A 20,955-nucleotide genomic window follows, 5' to 3' on the forward strand; every position below is an offset into this window, starting at 1 on the left:
TCTCAAAAGTACCTAAATATAAAAATATTAGTATACGTCTAAAGTCCTGTAAGGAGTTATAGGCAGAGTCTCCTGGAGGGAGAGCGGTAATTTGTGTATATATCTATACGGGGTTGACACCCTGCACCTTCGTTGTTCGCTACAGCTAGACAGGCCAGTCTAGGGTGACAAATGTCTTTTCCAAACCGAGGTCGCCTGAGAAACGCCAAAACAGGCTTTCGTCATATTAGTATGGTTATAACGACTCACTAGAATATGTTATGTCATCTAGAAATTTATGTAAGGAAAACCTCATAAATAAATTTTGGCACGTTGTGTTGACTTTCCTACACATGATAAGTGATGGTCCGCATTTGTTGCGTTGACTGTTCTTTTTCATCGCGTAGAATGCCCACAATTGCCATGTTGATTCTTTCATCTAACAAGTATGGAGTCCTGACACTGCTATTTTACAAATCAGAAAACGTAGGACTTTATGGAAAACGTTCGTAGACGACTCTTTTTGAAAAGGATAAACTAATACACATACATGCAAGTTTACACAGTTGGAAATAGAGCTTACGCATATTTTATAGCAGAAAATATAGGATTTTTTGGAGGTAACGATTTTATACGATTTCGATAACGATAACGTAGAACGCACACTCAATTTTACTCGATAAGAAAAACAAGATTTACAACAATATTCTCTTTTCGAGAATAGGGGATTTTCTAGAAACGGTTGGCTATTTCTATACAAAAGAACTATTCTCGAACACAGCTCGGTTTTACAAATTACACTACTTTTCATAATCACTCCCTATAAGGATGAACAAAAGTAACGACATGCACACATATATCCATGATTTTCAAAGCATGGCTTCAAAACGATTTCATAGAAAATATCGGATTTTCTGAAAGTACAATAAGAACGATTCTAAACAAGTGTAAAACTATCTTATACAAAAATGTTTATTAACTCACCAACTTTTTAGTTGACGCTTTTCAAAACGACTTGTAATCTCAGGGATCTAGTAAGCAGGTAACAAGGGACGCGGATGCAGGACTATTTGGCTGTAGTTTGAAATTTTCTGCTTATGATTCTTTTGTGTAATTCGAAGGACAAATACAATATTTAACAATGTAAGTTTGTTATCTCAATGTATGATGTTTGGATTGCTCTGTTTCATTTATATCCAATTGTTATGATACTGCACAATGTAGTCACCCACCTCCGGACATTTCCGCCGTCTGGTCCGGGGGTGTGACATCATTAGAGATGGGCACAAAAACCGGATTGGGCTCTAGACGTGATGCTTTAAAGTATTGGGATATAGCCAAAAAAGATATGCAATTGGGATTTTTAAATATAAAAACCGGTGTTTCTTTAACGTGTGATGTTTGGTCCTCCACCGGTACTTGTCCCAAAAGCTATCTTGCCGTCACGGCACATTGGATAGATCCCACTACTTGGGTAATGAACAAACGAGTTATTGCTTTTGAACTTTTTGCGCATCCTCACACGGGGGCACGATTATTTGCAATTTTAGTAAGCGTTATAGAGACTTATAATTTACGCGACAAAATCTTCTCTATTTCGTTTGACAATGCAAGTAATAATACTGTCACGGCAAAAAGATTAATTGCAAAATATAAACCTATTTTGGATGGCTCGTTTTTTCATACTAGATGTGTTTGTCACATTATTAATCTTGCGGTACAAGATGGTTTAAAAATGATAGATTCGACGATTGAAAAATTCAAAACTGTGTTAACTAGAGTTTTTGGAAAAAATAAAGCTACAATGGAAAAATATCGAAAGTTTGCCATTTCCATAAACGTAACTCCATATAGTCCTCATTGGGATGTTGACACTAGATGGAGTTCAACATGTATGATGTTTGAAAGTTTGACACGTCAAAGAATCGCTTTACAATTATTTTACGACACAATTTCAAAAGGAAAAAATCCGGTTTCGGATTATGATTGGGATTTGATGGAAGAGTTTGTGGAAATGTTAAAAGTTTTTAAACAATCAACCACTTTTTTATCGGGCGTGTATTACCCTACAAGTCCGTTGTTACTAAATGAATTATGGTTGATGTCTGCACAATTGGAGCGTTTTGAACAAAGAAGTGAAATATTTGTTTTGGTTACGAGACCAATGAGACAAAAACTAGTCAAATGTTTCAAACAAATGCCACCACTTTTTACTTGTGCCGCGGCATTAAACTCATGTATCAATGTTACGGGTGTAGAGGCTTTGATTACCAAAATTTCTATGTCTTTAAATTTGGACAAAGATGACTCAAACTACATCCGTAACCAAATACACACTTTTAATAATACTTTTACTAATTTGTTTGGCATTTACGCTACAAAGTATGGCGATATGTGAAACACTTTTGCAAGTGTAACCGACTCTACTAGTGGTGCATCGGGTAGTGGTGGGGGTCGAACGGATTTTCATATCGACCTCTATAACTACCTTTTGGAGGAACAAAACAAAAAAGCACGCACATTAACCCCTAGTAGCGAACTTGGAATTTATATGGGGTCAAATTTTTTAAAATTCATGAGTGCACCACAATTTAAAATTTTGGATCTTTTGGCTTGGTGGAGAGAAAAGGAAGCACAATTTCCTATTCTCTCCGTCATGGCCCGCGATTTACTAACCGTCTAAGCTTCCACGGTAGCTTCGGAATCCGCTTTTTCTTTTAGTGGTAGAGTTTTATCAAAGTTGAGGACGAATCTTACCCCGGTTGCGGTAGAGGTTTGCGTTTGCTTGAAGGATTACTTGGATTCGGTGGAACGTATACAACACTTGGCATCACTAGAAGGCCCACTACCACAAAATGTTGAACCGGAGATCATGGATGAAGAATATGCACAAGGCTTATCAACATTTTTTGTTATATATGAGGTCCAAAAAATGTTTTTTTTTTTTTAAAAAAAAACCAAATTCGGATCGGATTTCGGATCGGATTGTAACCGGATCGGATTAAACCGATTCGGATTGGGGCCTCGGAAAACCGGTCAAATCCGGTTTGAAACCGGTTCGGATTATTGGCTTATTCGGATCGGCTATGACGTCATCAAACCGGATCGGATCCGGATCCGGATCGGATCGGATCGGATCGGGTCTTTGTGCATCTCTAGACATCATCCATGTTGGAGTCTGACTCAAAAGACCTGAGTCTAGCCATTGCCTCATACGACGAAAGTTCATTAGATGCATGAACCATCAGTATGTTACGATATTCGAAGTAAGGACCTTAATTTAGTTTAACTCTATTCTAAAAAGAGCAGGTGTCTCTGATGGAGATCAAATTTAGAAGTAAGAATAGGTGCAGCACTGTCAGCGGTTAAGAAGTCTAAGAATTAGAAACTCAATAGAAAGGATATGAGAGTTACCATTAACTCCTAGGATGGAAAGGTATCGTGCGAAGTCATTATACAATCCCTTTTTTGTTGATGATTCATGTACTTAATCATCCTAAGGGGGGGGGGGGGGGCGGGGGGGGGGGGGGGGGGGTAATTGTAACATCCGCATATTTGTCTAGTCAATTTAGAGACAATAAGCATTAAAAATGACTTTTTGATAGAATATTATTTAGGACAAATAATCTTACCAAAATTTATAGTATATGTAACATGGATTCTAGAGATATAAGGAATGCTGAATCCGACTTATAACGAAGAAGTTATTACCTGTTGAAGTTTCCTAATTAAACCGACACGATTCTATGTAATCTAAAAAGTAAATTTTTTATAAAATACTTTTTAGCCATAGTGATCTAAACAAAATTTGTAGTAGTTGTCAAGCCGAGAGCGTACATATAAAGAACGTCTAAATCTGATTTCGTTAGAGGAAGTTATGATTTTTCTAAGATTCAGCATAACAGTATACAGTTCAGAAATCGAATTTTAGATCAGTCGATTTTTAGCCGAAACATTCCAAACGATAACTAAAGATATCATTAATAGGAGTTCAACAATAAAAATACAGACGAAAATGAAGGTCGGATGACAAAGTTATGAATTTTTAACGGACTTTAACAGTGTAAGCCTGTTAAAATACAACTTTAAAAATAAAGTCAAAATTAGCCAACGGAGTCTAAATGAATGTTGTAGATATCGTCGATAGCTAGACGTGAATATAAAGAATGTCAAAAACAGAGTTCGTATAAATAAGTTATAATTTATAATAGCATATTTACGTAGTAAAATAACGTATAATTCATATATATATATATATATATATATATATATACACACACACACACACATCATTAGAAAGGTGTCGATGATGCGGTCGATATAAGACTATTATTTAAAATAGTATTATAAAGGGGCGTTTGGTCGTTTAAATAACTATAAGGTTGTTTAAGTAACTATAAATGGTGGTTTTTGAAAATTCAATTACTATAAATATGAGGCTCTAGGCTCTCATATTTCTTACACGATTCTCTTGATTCAAGAGTCTTTCTCTTCTTATCTTTGAACATTTCAGTCCCTCATGATTCAACTTCTCTTTCTGTTCTTTTAGTATAGTAAGGTGAGCATTCAACGAAGAAGTTCTGACCACAAAGTTCTAAGTTTTTACTAGAAACCTTGTAAGTTGAGCTACGCCTATTACGCTTTAAGTGTAACTTATGTGATGGTAGCCTGAACGCAGATGCATCTTGGAGAACCAAGATGCACCCTGTAACTGATCGAACAAATCATCAATCCTTGGAAGCGGATAAAATTTCTTCATAATTAACTTGTTCAACTCATGGTAGTCGATGCACATCCTGTGGGAGCTATCTTTCCTTTTCACAAACCAAATCAGCGCTCCACAGGGTGAACTACTCTACCTGATAAAACCCTTATCTAACAGCTCATGTAGTTGTGTAGACAACTCTTGCATCTCAGGCGGTGCTAACCGATAACGTGCATTGGCTATCAGAGCTGCACTTGGAACCAGATCAATACAGAACTCATAATCAAAGGTCTATAACATACTTTCTCTCTTTAGGGTAAAATACCATTTTACCCTTTCAAAGCTAATCCCAACCAAACATGGCCCAAGGCCCAAAAATGACCTGATTCCACTTCTAGGAGTACGTCATATGTACTCATTCCCTACACCACGTGTAACATCCCAAAATTTCAAGCCAATTTAAAACTTTTAAAACATTTCCAAAACCATTAACCATTACAAAACTTGTTTTCAAAATGTATCATATCAGAGTATCCCAGAAGCAAAGTCATAAAAAGTGAGGAGCTGTACGATCACGCCTTTTCCTTGCCACGATCCCCAGATGTACCTGAAACAATAAACTGAAACTGTAAGCCCGAAAGCTTAGTGAGTTCTCCCAATATACCCATACCCACAACAATACAGACATTATCATAAACAGCATACTATGGGTCCAGTCAACCATCGGGTTGGAATACCCCAAGCCCTCAACCATCCAGTTGGAATGCCAACATACTATGGGTCCAATCATCCTCGGGATGGAATACCCCAGGCCCACAACCAATAGGTTGGAATGCCCACATATTATGAGTCTAATCATCCTTAGGATGGAATACTCACGGCCCACAACCAATAGGTTGGAATGCCCAGGTATATTGGCTTTCGCTCAAAGTAGATAAGCCTCAACCGCCAAACAAACATGTGCACATATAACAGATAATCACATAACAGTCTATAGAAAACAACTGGTCTACGGACCATACCACATACCACATAATATTATCCTACCCTCTAGGATACCGTACTAACAGGTCATACCACATATCACATGTTATCATCCTACCGTCTAGGATACCGATCTAACCGATCAAACTAGCATAACATAACCAATAACAATTCAAAGGGCCGGCCTTGGTTCCTTAGACCATACCACATACCACATAATATTATCCTACCTTCCCGCAAACAAAACTCCAGCTGCTGGTTGACAGGTTCCCAAGCTGTCAACATCAAACAACACCCAATTAATAATTGGGTTCCAAGCCCAAGGTCCAACTCACACTCCAAAGGCCCAAAACTCAAGTAATGGGCCAAATTCCAACATGTGGCCCAATTTTCCAAATTAGGACCAGACCTCTACATGGTCTTTCCTTAAGGTCCGTTCAATTATTCTACTCCAAACTATTGGCATTCCCATGGTCCAATATCACGTAATCATAAAGGCCCCGGTATGGCCCATCTATGGCCAAATTTTCCAAATTGGGCCCAAGACTCTCACATGGGCCTTGTCCAAAAACCCATATAATTATTTAGTCCATTTGCTTATTATTGGAAATCCCATTAATAGTCCAATCGCCAAAGCCCGATAGAAAGGCCCAACACAAACTCCAAGTGAAATTAGGGTTTCACATAAAATGACAATTAGGGTTAAGTGTTTCTCACTTAACCCATTAAGGAGTTAATCCATTAAGTCCCTCACTTTACTAAAGAAGTCATATGGTGTGATGGGCTTAATGCACAATTCCATTCCAATGGCCCAAATGTGGGTCCCGATATTCCAAGCCCATAATCCCAAAATTAGGGTTTTCTCATTAAATGATGATTAGGGTTGAGTGTTTCTTACTTAACCCATTAAGGACTTAATCCATTAAGTCTATTCTTGCCTTAAGTTAGTTTGCCAATGATTATTAATTATTATTTTAGGTTTAATAATTAATTCTCGTGTGTGTCCCAAACAATTCCTTCATTTAGGGTGTTATGCTCTTAGGGTTTTCCAACCCAATACTAGCCCATTAGTCCATTGGTTGGGCTTTTAGGTCACATTGGGCCTTATTGGCCCCTTAGGGTTCCATTGGGCCCACTAGGGTTTCATTGGTCCCACATTGTCCAAACATCCCCCAAACGAGGTCCAAACGCAAACAAAGCATACCGCCACCCGACACGGCGGCCGGTGGCGGCAGGAGGCGGCAGCCACCACCTCACGGTGGTGGTTTAGATTTTTATTTCATTATTCCACTTGTTACAATTTACAATACCATCTGATTAACACACACACACTAACACTAATAAACACACACACACAAAAATAACACCCTACAGAAGCACACACACCCTCCATGGCGGTCCTTGAGGCAGCAGCCACCATGGCTGGCGGCCATAGTGGTTTTTCCTTGGCTTTTCCTTTGGCAGCAGCAACTCGAACACATCTAGACTCAGAACACGCACAACAACAGTGGTTAACGAATGGAAAAGAAGAAGAGGGTGGAAGCGGGTGTTCCCGGCGGCCACTCGATCTCGCCGGAGGGAAACAGCCGCAAGGGTGGAGGCGGCGGCACAATGCGAAGGTCGAAAGAGGTGGCGGCGACTTCAGTTGATCATGACGCATGCATTGGTATTCACAGCTCCGAAGTGGCCTTTGGTGGTTCACTCACAGCCGACCATGACATCACAGGCGGCAGCGGCGGCGATTCATGGCTGAGATGTCACTGAAATGGTGGAGAAGGAAGGGTGAAGCGAAGGACAGTAGCAACAATGACGGGGAAGGGCGTCCGACGGTGGCTTCATCTTCGGCGTTCACAGCTTCTTCGGCGGCACCCATGGCGGCACAGTGGCGGCGCCGACCGGAGGGAAGAGTGGGGTTGGCGTCTGGAGTATGAAATTAGGGTTAGGTCTAGGGTTTGGTGGGTTATGATGAATATATATATACAGGAAGGTTAATGAGGGTGACGGATTCACTCGAATCCATCTTCAACCATTTGCACATATTACACATTTAAACCCTCTCCATAAGAAATCTTTTCAGTTTAAGTCCCCGAAATCACCATGCAGTCCCTGCCTGACAAATTCTTTTCAACTTAGGTCCAAAAGTTACTCTTAGGCCCTGTTTCAATGAATTCTTTACAATTAGGTCCCAAAATTACACTTTAACCCCCGGAGATTCCAATCTTGACATTTGGCTTCCCGAAACCAACTCCCAACTAATTATTATTCAGTTTTGGATCATAATAATATAAAATAATAATAATAATTACTTCTCGAGGTTCCAGGTTTAGTGTTTAATTATCTTATTTTAATCTGGGTGTTACAACTCTCCCCCACTTAAATTTGATTTCGTCCTCGAAATTGCTTCTTATCATTCCTCACATGCCAGGCAACTTGAACTACATGGCCACAATCCCGTGCATAGACCCAGCCTTCCCAAGGTGATCAAAACCACCCTAACAGGGTTTTAAAACTCGAAAATGGACGAATTCCCCGCATTATGATCACATTACTCAATCTGAAATCTGAAGTCTCGAGATGGAATTCATCACACTAAACTACCAACTGGCTACTCAATTGTTAATAACCTGGGGTTCCCACCCAAAAACGGAAACACAAATCCCACACTGCTACCTGTAATCCTCTTCTTGGCAAGAGATTAGGTACTCCTTCAAGAGAAACTCGTTTCGTTAACCAATTCCCAGCGATGTAATGAACAACGGGATGGAAACTGGGAGATGAACCCTTTTAGGTTTGTCAAGACAATGTTTCCTTTAGTTCCCGAACCACATACGTATAATAACCGGCTCATAAGCACAAACACTCATACCTGGCCCAATCAGCCTCGGGCTGGAATACCAGGCATGCCTACGACGGGTCCAGTCATCCATAGGATGGAATACCCTCGTATCACACACATGTTTGGTCCAATCAACCAATACCAAACACGTCAGGTCCATTCTATCGTAGGGTCCGGTCATCCTCACGATGGAATAACCTAGATTGGAATACCACTATATACATAACTCACGTCTAACCCATAACTTGAAATCCAAGGACCTATCCTTGCATCTCATCCAAAAATCCTCTGATTCGCCACAACCGAGTAACACTCATCTGGAATATTGGGTTCCGGCTCGGTCGCGGAGCTAAAGCTCTCCCACATAGTTACCTCACACGAATTCCGAACGAAATCCTTCCCTGGAACTAGTTGCCACTAGTTATCATGCCACTACGACTCTAACAACCTCCTGATCCAACCGATCGGATCCATGCGTCGTATCCCGTCGTTACCAAATCCACGGCTAAAAGCAATTGCTACATGACCAATGGTAGCCTTACATCACAAGCAACCTTAAGCAATCCATTGCTTTCTTGATCTCATCATTGTAGTGACGTCCCTACAGTCTTACCACCGGCTTAATCAGGTCTAATCCCTCTGGGAAAACCCATAAACCCATCCGTGAATTTTCATGTCCTCACTGCTACACCCGAACTGGTGGTTACTATTGTCCCTTCCATGTCCTAACAATGTGCTCATGCTACATACCAACCCAGTGAATGCTGCGGCTACACCCACAGACTTGCATCGCTCTAGCACTATCTGCTAACCTGGTGAATGCTACAGCGACATCCGCAGTCTTACAACACTTATCACACTATCTGCCAACCTGGTGAATGTTATAGCTACACCTGCAGACTTAAAACACTTCCCATACTACCTGATCGCTAGTGAATGCTACGGCTAACCCCATACTCTTACAACACTTTCCATACTACCTGATCGCTAGTGAATGCTACGGCTACCCCTGCAGTCTTACAACACTTTCCATACCGGTCGACACACACTTGACCTAACACACAACTGAACTTAATTCATGGCTAGAATCCCAACCTGATTCCCCAAATTCTGTTATCCAGCACCGAGAAGACGCGATTCCCATGTTGGGGAGTTTTATCGAACTCCCAACTCACACAAGCCTCAAACCAAACAGCCACTTAGGTTGTCCTCCTTCTTGATAACGATGCGAAACTTATCCCATTTCAAAACCAATCATGTTTCTGCATTCCAAGACGATTCTCCCCTACTTAGTTTCAACTAAGTCTTCAGAATACATGAAAATTTGAAAATTTTTCCAGTCCTTCTCACTTTCCAACTATTGATCTGATGACAACCAGACCTTTCCAACTAGTACTCCTTTACTAGCCAACCCAATATGATCGCATGCTTTTAATAACTAGATGAACACTTCCTGAATCCCAGTGAAACGAACAGTCCTGATAATGCTGAATAACCATCATGTGGGACCCTGTCCGCATACTTCGCATATAATACCCTTCTTCCCAAAGTGCTCCAACAAATCTCCCGCTCTCGGCTCTAGAAATCATATCATTCAGGGTCTCGCTCCCTGACTTGCTCACCAGCACAGTCATCCACAGCTGAACTGCAGTAGTTGAAGCAACCTCTTCCCTATACCGGGCTACAAACTAATCCCAAGACATAGTCTCTAATCCCGAAAGTGCAATAGATCGTACAATCAATCCTTACCGTCTGATGCAAGAGATCCAAGGCGAATCGGATCTCACAAGATACTTATGTCACCTTGACCCACCCGCGCTCACCAGCGCTGAACTACTGTCGCCAATCCCGACGACCAATTGACCCCGAGCTGAAATACAACCTGATCCTAGGGTCACAAGCCTGCTCACTCCTTTGAGCTCGAAAACAGAAAGGGCACAATCCTTGCCCTTTAAAACGACATTCCAATCCATCAATTATCCATTCTACTTCCAGCTGCAAAACCCCAGATGAACATAATCATCACTCCTTTTCGGAGTCCTCGCGACTCACATTCCGGCCTCGAGCAAAACCCCCGATGCCTCAATCTAAAAACTCATATGCTAGACTCTCCTGCTCAACCCGCGGAATGTAACGAGTATGGAACATCTCCATGATCCCAAGTAACTGCAGCCCTCTCCCCATCAAAACATGTCCCAGCACTAGCGAGCTTGACTAGCTCCTTCCCCCGCCATCGTTACAGCTGTTATAGCTGCCGCGGAAACCGTCTTGGCAATGGCTGCATAGCGCTCATAAAAATACTCAACCGTGGCAGTCTTGATAGACCCAAACATCTCTGGCAACTATCCTTGGACATCCTTGGTCACCTCCACTCGGATGATCTCACTGACACGATCCTCTGAAAATACTGGCATATCCTGGCTGCCATCTCCCAATCCTGATCCGGATCCGGTCTCATGACGTATCGCAACCAACATTCTGATAATACACCAGAAAGATCTCTAATAGCCCATATAATGACAGGGAACCAACTCTCAACCAAATCCTAGGGGTTGTCACTTCCTTGCTACGCGTATGGGTCCTGTGCTTTTAGTAGTACGGGACCATACTACCTTCCACACCTACCCATATTTGTCTCAAGTATCATCATAACGCCCTAACAATATACATAATCATGGTGGTCGACCAATCCTCACTCCTAGAGGGAGGCTAACTGTATCACAACTGATCTACCGGCCTCACACAACCCACCCACCTATAAAACTTCCACCAACCCTGCAGTACCAGTGTATGCTAGCCATACATAACACTGGACCCCATAGACTTTGGAATATCCAACCCTACCCTAAGCTCCCAATCAAACAATAACAGAACATAAGGCCAAATCAAACATTCCCAGGCTATAAGATCTTAATTATGTATAACCGTGATGCATACACTAAGCCACTACAGTAATGATGCCAATCTCATATAAAGGAAACCCTAGGCTAGCAGGCATCATGTAATCAGACAATTCTATCATGCAATTCCTGAAGATCCCTAGCCTAGCACTAGCATGTTGTTCTAACATATCACAATATCAACTAACTGTATGGTATTTTGGAGTCTACTTACTGGCTCTGGCTGATCATACACTTCGCATCCTCTTTTACTTATTTTGAAAACCATTTAAAAAAAAACTATTTTGAAAACTTTACTTGATTTGAGACTGGATTCACACGAATGTTCCTCCAATTCACTCAAACCAAGGCTTTGATACGAACTTGTAACATCCCAAAAATTCAAGCCAATTTAAAAATTTTAAAACATTTCCAAAACCACTAACCATTACAAAACTTGTTTTCAAAATGTATCATATCAGAGTATCCCAGAAGCAAAGTCATAAAAAGTGAGGAGCTGTAGGATCACGCCTTTGAATTGCCACGATCCCCTGATGTACCTGAAATAATAAACTGAAACTGTAAGCCCGAAAGCTTAGTGAGTTCCCCCAATATATCCATACCCAGAACAATACAGACATTATCATAAACATCATACTATGGGTCCAGTCAACCATCGGGTTGGAATACCCCAGGCCCTCAACCATCCGGTTGGAATGCCAACATACTATGGGTCCAATCATCATCGGGATGGAATACCCCAGGCCCACAACCAACAGGTTGGAATGCCCACATACTATGAGTCCAATCATCCTCGGGATGGAATACTCACGGCCCACAACCAACATGTTGAAGTCCCGCAGACAAAACTCCAGGTGCTGGTTGACAGGTTCCCAAGCTTTCAACATCAAACAATACCTAATTAATAATTGGGTTCCAAGACCAAGGTCCAACTCACACTCCAAAGGCCCAAAAGTCAACTAATGGGCCAAAGCCCAACATGTGGCCTAATTTTCCAAATTGGGCTCAGACCTCTACATGGTCTTTCCTTAAGGCCCGTTCAATTATTCTAGTCCAAACTATTGGTATTCCCATGGTCCAATATTGCGTAATCATAAAGGCCCCAGTATGGCCCAATTTTCCAAATAGGGCCCAAGACTCTCACATGGGCCTTGTCCTAAAACCCATATAATTATTTAGTTTATTTTCTTATTCTTGGAAAGCCCATTAATAGTCTAATCGCCAAAGCCCGATAGAAAGGCCCAACACAAAGTCTAAGTGAAATTAGGGTTTCACATAAAATGACAATTGAGGTTTTATGATTCTCACTTAACCCATTAAGGAGTTAATCCATTAAGTCCATCACTTTACTAAATAAGTCATATGGTGTGATGGGCTTAATGCACAATTCCATTCCAATGGCCCAAATATGGGTCCCGATAGTCCAAGCCCATAATCCCAAAATTAGGGTGTTCTCATGAAATGATGATTAGGGTTGAGTGTTTCTTACTTAACCCATTAAGGAGCTAATCCATTAAGTCCATTCTTGCCTTAAGTTAGTTTGCCAATGATTATTAATTATTATTTTAGGTTTAATAATTAATTCTCGTGTGTGTCCCAAACAATTCCCACATTTAGGGTTTTATGCTCTTAGGGTTTTCCAAACCCTAATTATGTTTTCCAACCCAATACTAGCCCATTAGTCCATTTGTTGCGCTTTTAGGTCACATTGGGCCTTATTGACCCCTTAGGGTTCCATTGGGCCCACTAGGGTTTCATTGGTCCCACATTGTCCAAACATCCCCCAAACGAGGTCCAAACGCAAACAAAGCATACCGCCACCTGAACACACATACTAACACTAATAAACACACACAAAAAAATAACACCCTATAGAAGCATACACACCCTCCATGGCGGTCCTTGAGGCAGCAGCCACCATGGCCGGCGGCCATGGTGGTTTTTCCTTGGCTTTTCCTCCGGGAGCAGCAACTCGAACACATGTAGACTCAGAACACGCACAACAACAGTGGTTAACGAATGGAAAAGAAGAAGAGGGTGGCAGCGGGTGTTCCCGGCAGCCACTCGATCTCGCCGGAGGGAAACAGCTGCAAGGGTGGAGGCAGCGGCACAATGCGAAGGTGGAAAGAGGTGGCGGCGACTTCAGTTGATCATGACGCACGCGTCGGTATTCACAGCTCCGAAGTGGCCTTCGGTGGTTCACTCACGGCCGGCCATGAGATCACAGGCAGTAGCGGCGGCGATTCATGGCTGAGACGTCACTGAAATGGTGGAGAAGGAAGGGTGAAGCGAACGACAGTAGCAACAGCGACGGGGAAGGGCGTCCGGCGGTGGCTTCATCTTCGGCGTTCACAGCTTCTTCGGCGGCACCCGTGGTGGCATAGTGGCGGCGCCGACCAGAGGGAAGAGTGGGGTTGGCGGATGGTTTATGAAATTAGGGTTAGGTCTAGGGTTTGGTGGGTTATGATGAATATATACAGGAAGCTTAATGAGGGTGACGGACTCACCCGAATTCATCTTCAACCATTTGCACATATTACACTTTTAAACCCTCTCCATAAGAAATCTTTTCAGTTTAAGTCCCCAAAATTACCATGCAGTCCCTGCCTGACAAATTCTTTTCAAGTTAGGTCCAAAAGTTACTCTTAGGCCTTGTTTCAATGAATTCTTTACAATTAGGTCCCAAAATTACACTTTAACCCCCGAAGATTCCAATCTTGACATTTGGTTTCCCGAAACCAACTCCCAACTAATTATTATTCGGTTTTGGATCATAATAATATAAAATAATAATAATAATTACTTCTCGGGGTTCCGGGTTTAGTATTTAATTATCTTATTTTAATCGGGGTGTTACACCATGTGTACCGAGTTTCCAAAGAAAGAGACGGGGAACAGTCTCGTTACGCGCTACACACTCAGGGGTTACACCCTGCGTAACTGAGAAATTGCCAAACTCTTCTTAACCGATAAAGTCGTCGACTTTAAGATTTTGCATGGCTTGATGGAGCATAAAATCAAGCCCTAGATCCAAATCACCCTTTCAAACCCTTGTGTGGGTGAAAGATAGCCACAAAGACATCATTTTTATGACATATGAATATCATAAACAACATAAAACAGCAACCTTAAGCTCTAGAGTAGCTTTTATTCACATGAACTAAAACCATGGGACTAAAATAATGTAAAACTCTAAACTATCCTAGATCCAAGCCATGGAACCATAAAGGTGGGAACTTTATACCTCCAGAAGTTTGCAAAAGAGATGAAAGCCTGGATCTTCATGCTTTAGCCGTACCAATCCTCAAAAAAATACTTATACTTCTTCACTATTCACCAAGAGCACACAAAAAGGCTCACACAAGTTAACCAAGGATTAGGGTTTCGAAATAATATTTAGGGAGAGTGGATGCTGAACATGAAGAGGCCTCAAGGGACTTAAGGTCCTTAAATAGGGGATGGACCCTAAAATTTAGGGTTTTAGGATAATCGTGAGTACGCCCTACGTACATCATGTACGTCCAGCGTACTCCAAGAAGTCCATGCGTCCCTTTTATTTATTTACGCCCTGCGTACGCCTCAAGTACACCTAGCGTAAGGGCCAAAATTGCAAATATTTTATACTTTAAGCCATATATGAAAATACCTAGGAACACGGGTGTTACAATATGACTATTATGTATCATATACACAGACAAAACAAGTTAATCGTTTATCATGCTTATTTTTTATATTTAGTCACATGTTTAATCTTTTATCATGAATGTTGTTTACATTTACTTACAGATAAGAAATTCGATCGTCACCACACATTTTATAGTAACACTACAAATTTTACAATTTGTAGTGACAAATTATAATTTATATTTTTTATGACTATTATTTACTTCTAGTCATAAATGGAACATTAAACCATGACCATAACCCTTTTGTCATTCAAATATATTTCTTTCACTAGATACCTTTCATATTCGCCATGATTTTTTTATGTGACTAATTCCGATATAAGATTTGGTCACTTAAAATTATAATTCGTTACTTTTTATGTCTTTACGTTTCACTTAATAACTTGGTCAAGGTAAATGTACATATCAAAGAAAAAAACATTATAAATGATGACATTTGACCACAATTTTCGACCGCGACAATACTTGTCACAATTCTTATGTAAATCCATAGCTAATATGTGAATTCAGATTTCCAATGGTCACGCATGTTGAGTAAACTAATCATGAAAATTAGTTTATGACATTTAGTGAAGAATAATATGAAAACCATCACCCAAAACCATTTTTGTATTAGAGTTGAGATTGTTAAATGTGACTAGAGAACTGTCAACCCGAATGGATATCGATCCATCCGTGCTCAGTAAAGAAACCAAACACCTGATATCAACGGGATAAGTTTTTGGATATGGACCTACGTTGATCTCTGTAGCTGGGCCCGACCCGTTTAGTTAGGGTTACGTTTTATACTTTGCATATATAATATGGTTGATAGATAGAGTTTCAATTGTACTATCGTTTTTCAATCTTGTAAATATAAGTACAATCCCTCCTTATGTCACATTGACCTAATGACATTTAATATTGTGTATTTGTATGTGTGATTTATTCTTGTTTATTCCTAACACGTGATTTAGAAAATAAAACAAATGAAAGCTTCTAGTGTTCCAGTGACAAAAGCATATATGCAACACACCAAACAAACTATGATAAATAGTAATTAAGGACCTTCTGATGAAAAATTAGCAAGCCGTTGCAACGTTACTCCTCTTATCCATGATGTCTACTTTGTCATATAGTTAAATACAAAGCATATGCTCATTTTCCTCTAATTCCTTTGGCATTCATATACTTATTTCAAGAGCCTATACGAATCCTCCTGTCATAATCAACAAGAGTAGGTCTTCTTAGTTGCCTATTCAGCACTGATCGGTTATTTGTCAGCATCAGAATAACTTCTGAAATGTTCGGTCGTTCTGAACTTGGTGATTGAGTGCAGACCAAAGCAATCTCAATTATGTGCATCATATGTTCTTTTTGGTAATGGCTCACATCCAATGTCTCATCAATGAGCTTAATATGCTCTTTATTCTCATACAAAGTCCAAGCCTGTTCATCAAATATTTACACACAGTTTTATGACCAAACTTAGAAATGTAATTGTCTTCCAAAAAAAGAAACATATACAAATATTCAAAAAGTATAATCAATAACTAGGTGTCTAGGGGTAACGCCCCTAGTGGGGTCTAAGGGGCAGAGCCGCTGGCTAGGGTGCTGCGGAGTTTGGGGCAACACCACAAAAGGTCTCCGAATTTTACATATAGGAACATTGTGGGAAATTCAAATTCTTGAGGGTAATTATGGTAAAACTAACGAAACTCGTTAGTTTTAGAAACCCTAAATCCTCATTAAATTCCGAATTTCCTACATTGCTTCCAAAGCAACCCATGACGGCCAAACGAATATAGAATTTCTTTTTTAAATCATTAGCTCTCTTCTTCTTCAAACGAATATAGAATCCTTCTAGCAATTTGGCTTGCGATTCTATGTCTAGATTCGTAAGTGTCCTCTTGGATTATCTTACGCTGAATTTCTTGCAACCCAGACATAGGGTAGAAATATTAGTTTCGAAAGTGTTCACACAATCCAAGGGGTATCCAGATCTCTAACATAAACCCTATTTAACTTTTTATCATCTAAAAATATTATGATCAAAAAATGGTATGACGTGATTAAAAAAATGTTATGATCTAAAATTTGTTATTATCTAATACAAACTATTTATGATATAAAAGATTGTTTTAGATGAAAATGTTGTAATCTAAAATTATATCATCCAAAATATTTATGATGCAAGATTATATGATACAAAATGGTATGCTCTAAATTAATATGATCTAAATCATTTTCTTTTTTAAATTATAATGATCATAATTTATTATGATTCAAAATGTTATTGATCAAATAATAAAAAATGTTATAATCCAAAACACAAAGAAACACTACACATGGAATGCAAAACATTAATAAAGTTTTTTTAAAAAAAATAAAAAATAAAAATAAATACAAATAAGAAAAACTAAATATCGAGTTTAGTTTATTTAAAAAGGTAAAAAAAACAAAAGAGAAGAAAAACTCACTTAAACGACGTTCTATAGACGATAAACGCACGTGATCATATCCTCGAGTCCGTATTACGTTCCATGAAGTGTGTCACATGTGATTGAATCACTTCCAAGGATGGCGTTTCACGTTCTTGCCTTTAATGAAATGTGCGTTCAAGAATTATGCTAGTAGTTCGTACTATTATTTAGGTTCCTACCAGATCTAAACTATTTCTCTCTCTTTCTCACTCTCTCTCTCTCTCTCACTCTCTCTCTCTTTCACTCTCTCTCTCTCTCTCTGTATATATATATATATATATATATATATATATATATATATATATATATATATATATATATATATATACAAAGCTAGGTTCAAATATGGATTGACATCTATTGTGTGGACGTGTGGACAGTGCTATTCTGTAAGAATGACAAAGAAAATATGTTGTTTGATAATATAATTACGTGCAATATTACATAACTATTATTATTATCACACATTCTCACTAATTAAATTGTCTATAAGTTTATTATAGACTTTTTATTATTATTCTCATTCTGTCAGAATGTTGTCAGAATGTTTATTGAGTCGTATTCTGTAAGAATAAAAATGACTGAAAAAACGATGTGTGAGAACAAAAATGAATAAGAATTAGTGAAAATGCATGAAAATGACGATATTTGTGTGAGGTTGAACGTATTCGAATTATTAAACAACTTATTCTCTTAGTAATTCTCATAGAATAGCACTGTCCATACATTCGTACAATAGTTGGCCATCCACATTATAACCTAGCCCTATATATATATATATATATATATATATATATATATATATATATATATATATATATATATATATATATATTAATCTTTATCTTTGCTTTCATTTTCTTTTATCTTCGATAATTGTGATTCTATATTCTTTATTGTTTTATTTATTCTCATTGTTTCAATATTCTTTTCTTCAATTCTAACCAGATGCTCAGTAATACTAGACAAAGTTTTGTTGGAATAATTATTTTCGTAAATAATATTTTCAAGACCCTTTTCAGTAGTTAACTGATTTGGGGCTTGAACCAAAGCAGTGACAATAAACATGTCATCAATAACAATTTCTCTTTTGGGGGAAAACCAGAAAAAATAATTGTTAGACAATGAATGTTGTTTGACAAAACATAATCTTCCGAAACTCCTAAATGTAGAAATCTTATGTAATATGAAAAATTCTCGTTATGCCAAGCTCTTTTTATCATTATATTGTTTGTAATATTATATTCTACCTGCTAAGAAAACCTTTATAAAACAAGAAAATAATCAACAAATACAAACATTAGAAGATGATATGGTCAACACTTTAATTTTTATTATTATCAAAAACTTTGTAGGTGATCCTATTCCTTTTCATGAAAAAACCTCAGAAATTTTAATGAATTTACACTGCAGAAAACTTATTGTATTTAGATGCTATAAAGATAATTATCTTGTTAAAGTTTTTTCAAAACCTGATTGTAAAGAGTTTTATTGAAAAGAACGTTTTATTATCGGTCTTCCAAAACTTTGTGCTGCAAGAGTTAGAAAAAAATTACGAGAAATTTTTAACAATACGATTCCTTATCAAAATTTAACTTATGGAGACTTGATAAATTACATTAATAAAGATGGATTAGTAGTTTGCTTTGATCTTAGGTTTAAATAAAAACTCAAAAAAAGATAGAACCAATAGTAAAAATAAATTAGGAAAATTTTATCAATAATATAGTTATCAACCCTTAGTTGGTCCATCTACCTCAAAATCTAAAGGGTATAATAAAAAATCTTCAAAATATTTCAAGAAAACGAAATAATTATTATGCTAAGACAAAAATTAATGAATTAAACTTTTTTGAAGAATTAAAAGAACAAATAAAAAAGATTATTTTAAATACTGATTCGGACTCTGATGAAAGTATTTTTGATTTTCAAACAAATGATTTGAATATTCTTGAACATACTATTTCTAGTTCAGAATATTATGATAAATGTCTTTGTAATAATTCAATTAATGCTATTACCAATAATTTAATTAATGTCCTTTCACAATATGATAAAGATCTTTTAAAAATTATGGATTATATAAAAGATAAGAATGTTCAAGAATTACTAATAAAAGAAATGCTTAATAATGAAAATTTTAATCTAAAAAATATATATGAAAGATTTTATGAAACGAAACCAATTTCTATGCAAGAACTCCGAGAAGAATTAAAAATAGTAAAACAAGAAATAAAATAAATAAAAATAGACTTCTTATTATAGAAAAAGTAAAATCTTCTACTACTAAACATAAAAATATAGAAATTAAAGAAGAATAAGAAAATAAAATTGAAAATGTTACTATTGATAAAATAATAAATGATTAAGTTTCTCAAAAATTGAATATTCAAATTACTTTAGTAAAAGACAGTTTTAAAATTAGTATAACAATTTTGATTGATAGTGATGCTGATATGAATTGTATTCAAGATGGAATATTTCCTACTCAATTTTAGAAGAAGAAAAAAACCACATCAAGATTATCTGGTGCTAGAGGTACAAAATTAATTGTAAATTATAAAGTTTCTGATGTTCATATTTGTAATGATCAAGTCTATTGTTATAAAACTCATCTAATTTTAGTAAAAAGATCTCTTCTCCCTTAATCTTAGGAACACCTTTTATTACAAAATTATATCATTTTCCGGTCCATGATATGATAATGGAATTAGAACTAATATTTTTGGAAAAAAAATCATTTTCAAATTTTGTGAACCCCTCCGTATTTAACTATTAATGTCCTCAATTCTAAATCAAAACTGGCCATTTATCTTATAAACGAAATAAATGTTCGTATAATTAATCATTTAAAAGAAAATCATGTTCAATATAGAGTAACAGCTTTAAAATCAAAATTTGGGAAAAACGTTTGTTCTAATATTCCCAATGAAAAAAATTCGGATTTCATATCAAATTTGAAAATATTTTTGAATCATAAAGTTTTTTTTTTAACAAATCTCGTTTATTAGGAATATGATAACGAATCCATTCTAAAGTTTTCTTTAAGGGTTTCTTTTTGATAACCAATCTTGGTGATCATCTTTCTAATTCGGTCACATTCATGACACAAAAAGTTGAGCAGGACCATGGTGATTTAGAAGGTCTTATAAGTTTTTTTTCGAATAAGTCTTGAATCTCTTTTTGCAATGAATTTCTAATTCATTATTCATATGAATGACCCTAGATTTTGAAGGAATATATTTTTTATTAAATTTTTTAATATAATGTAATTTTATCTTTATATTTTCTATTTAAAACATGAGTGATAATATTATTTTTAAATGGATAACTTATATTATGTTTAGGGGCATAAACTAATTCAAATCATTGAAAACGAAGAATGAATCTTTGTTAACAAAAC

At 37.5% G+C, this 20,955-nt stretch overlaps 1 protein-coding gene across 4 annotated transcripts in view; it reads right to left on the reverse strand.

Moving 5' to 3' along the window:
* LOC145159637 (cysteine-rich receptor-like protein kinase 2) overlaps window positions 1-20,955 on the reverse strand; it is a 71,320-nt gene that overhangs the window by 28,338 nt on the left and 22,027 nt on the right. The window contains exon 8 of one of the 4 annotated variants that reach the window (XM_079078655.1): window positions 5,132-5,291. The exons of 1 other annotated variant lie outside the window; for it this stretch is intronic. In XM_079078655.1, coding sequence (XP_078934781.1) covers window positions 5,232-5,291 — 60 coding nt within the window. In that variant the 3' untranslated portion in view covers window positions 5,132-5,231. Of the gene's footprint in view, window positions 1-5,131; window positions 5,292-11,811; window positions 11,944-16,119; window positions 16,519-20,955 lie in introns of those variants that run through there. 2 more of the 4 variants (XM_079078656.1, XM_079078654.1) reach the window with 2 other exon arrangements.

This window comes from Lactuca virosa, chromosome 2, assembly GCF_052849685.1.
Source record: "Lactuca virosa cultivar CGN04683 chromosome 2, Lactuca_virosa_CGN04683_v6, whole genome shotgun sequence".
NCBI classification, from domain to species: domain Eukaryota; kingdom Viridiplantae; phylum Streptophyta; class Magnoliopsida; order Asterales; family Asteraceae; genus Lactuca; species Lactuca virosa.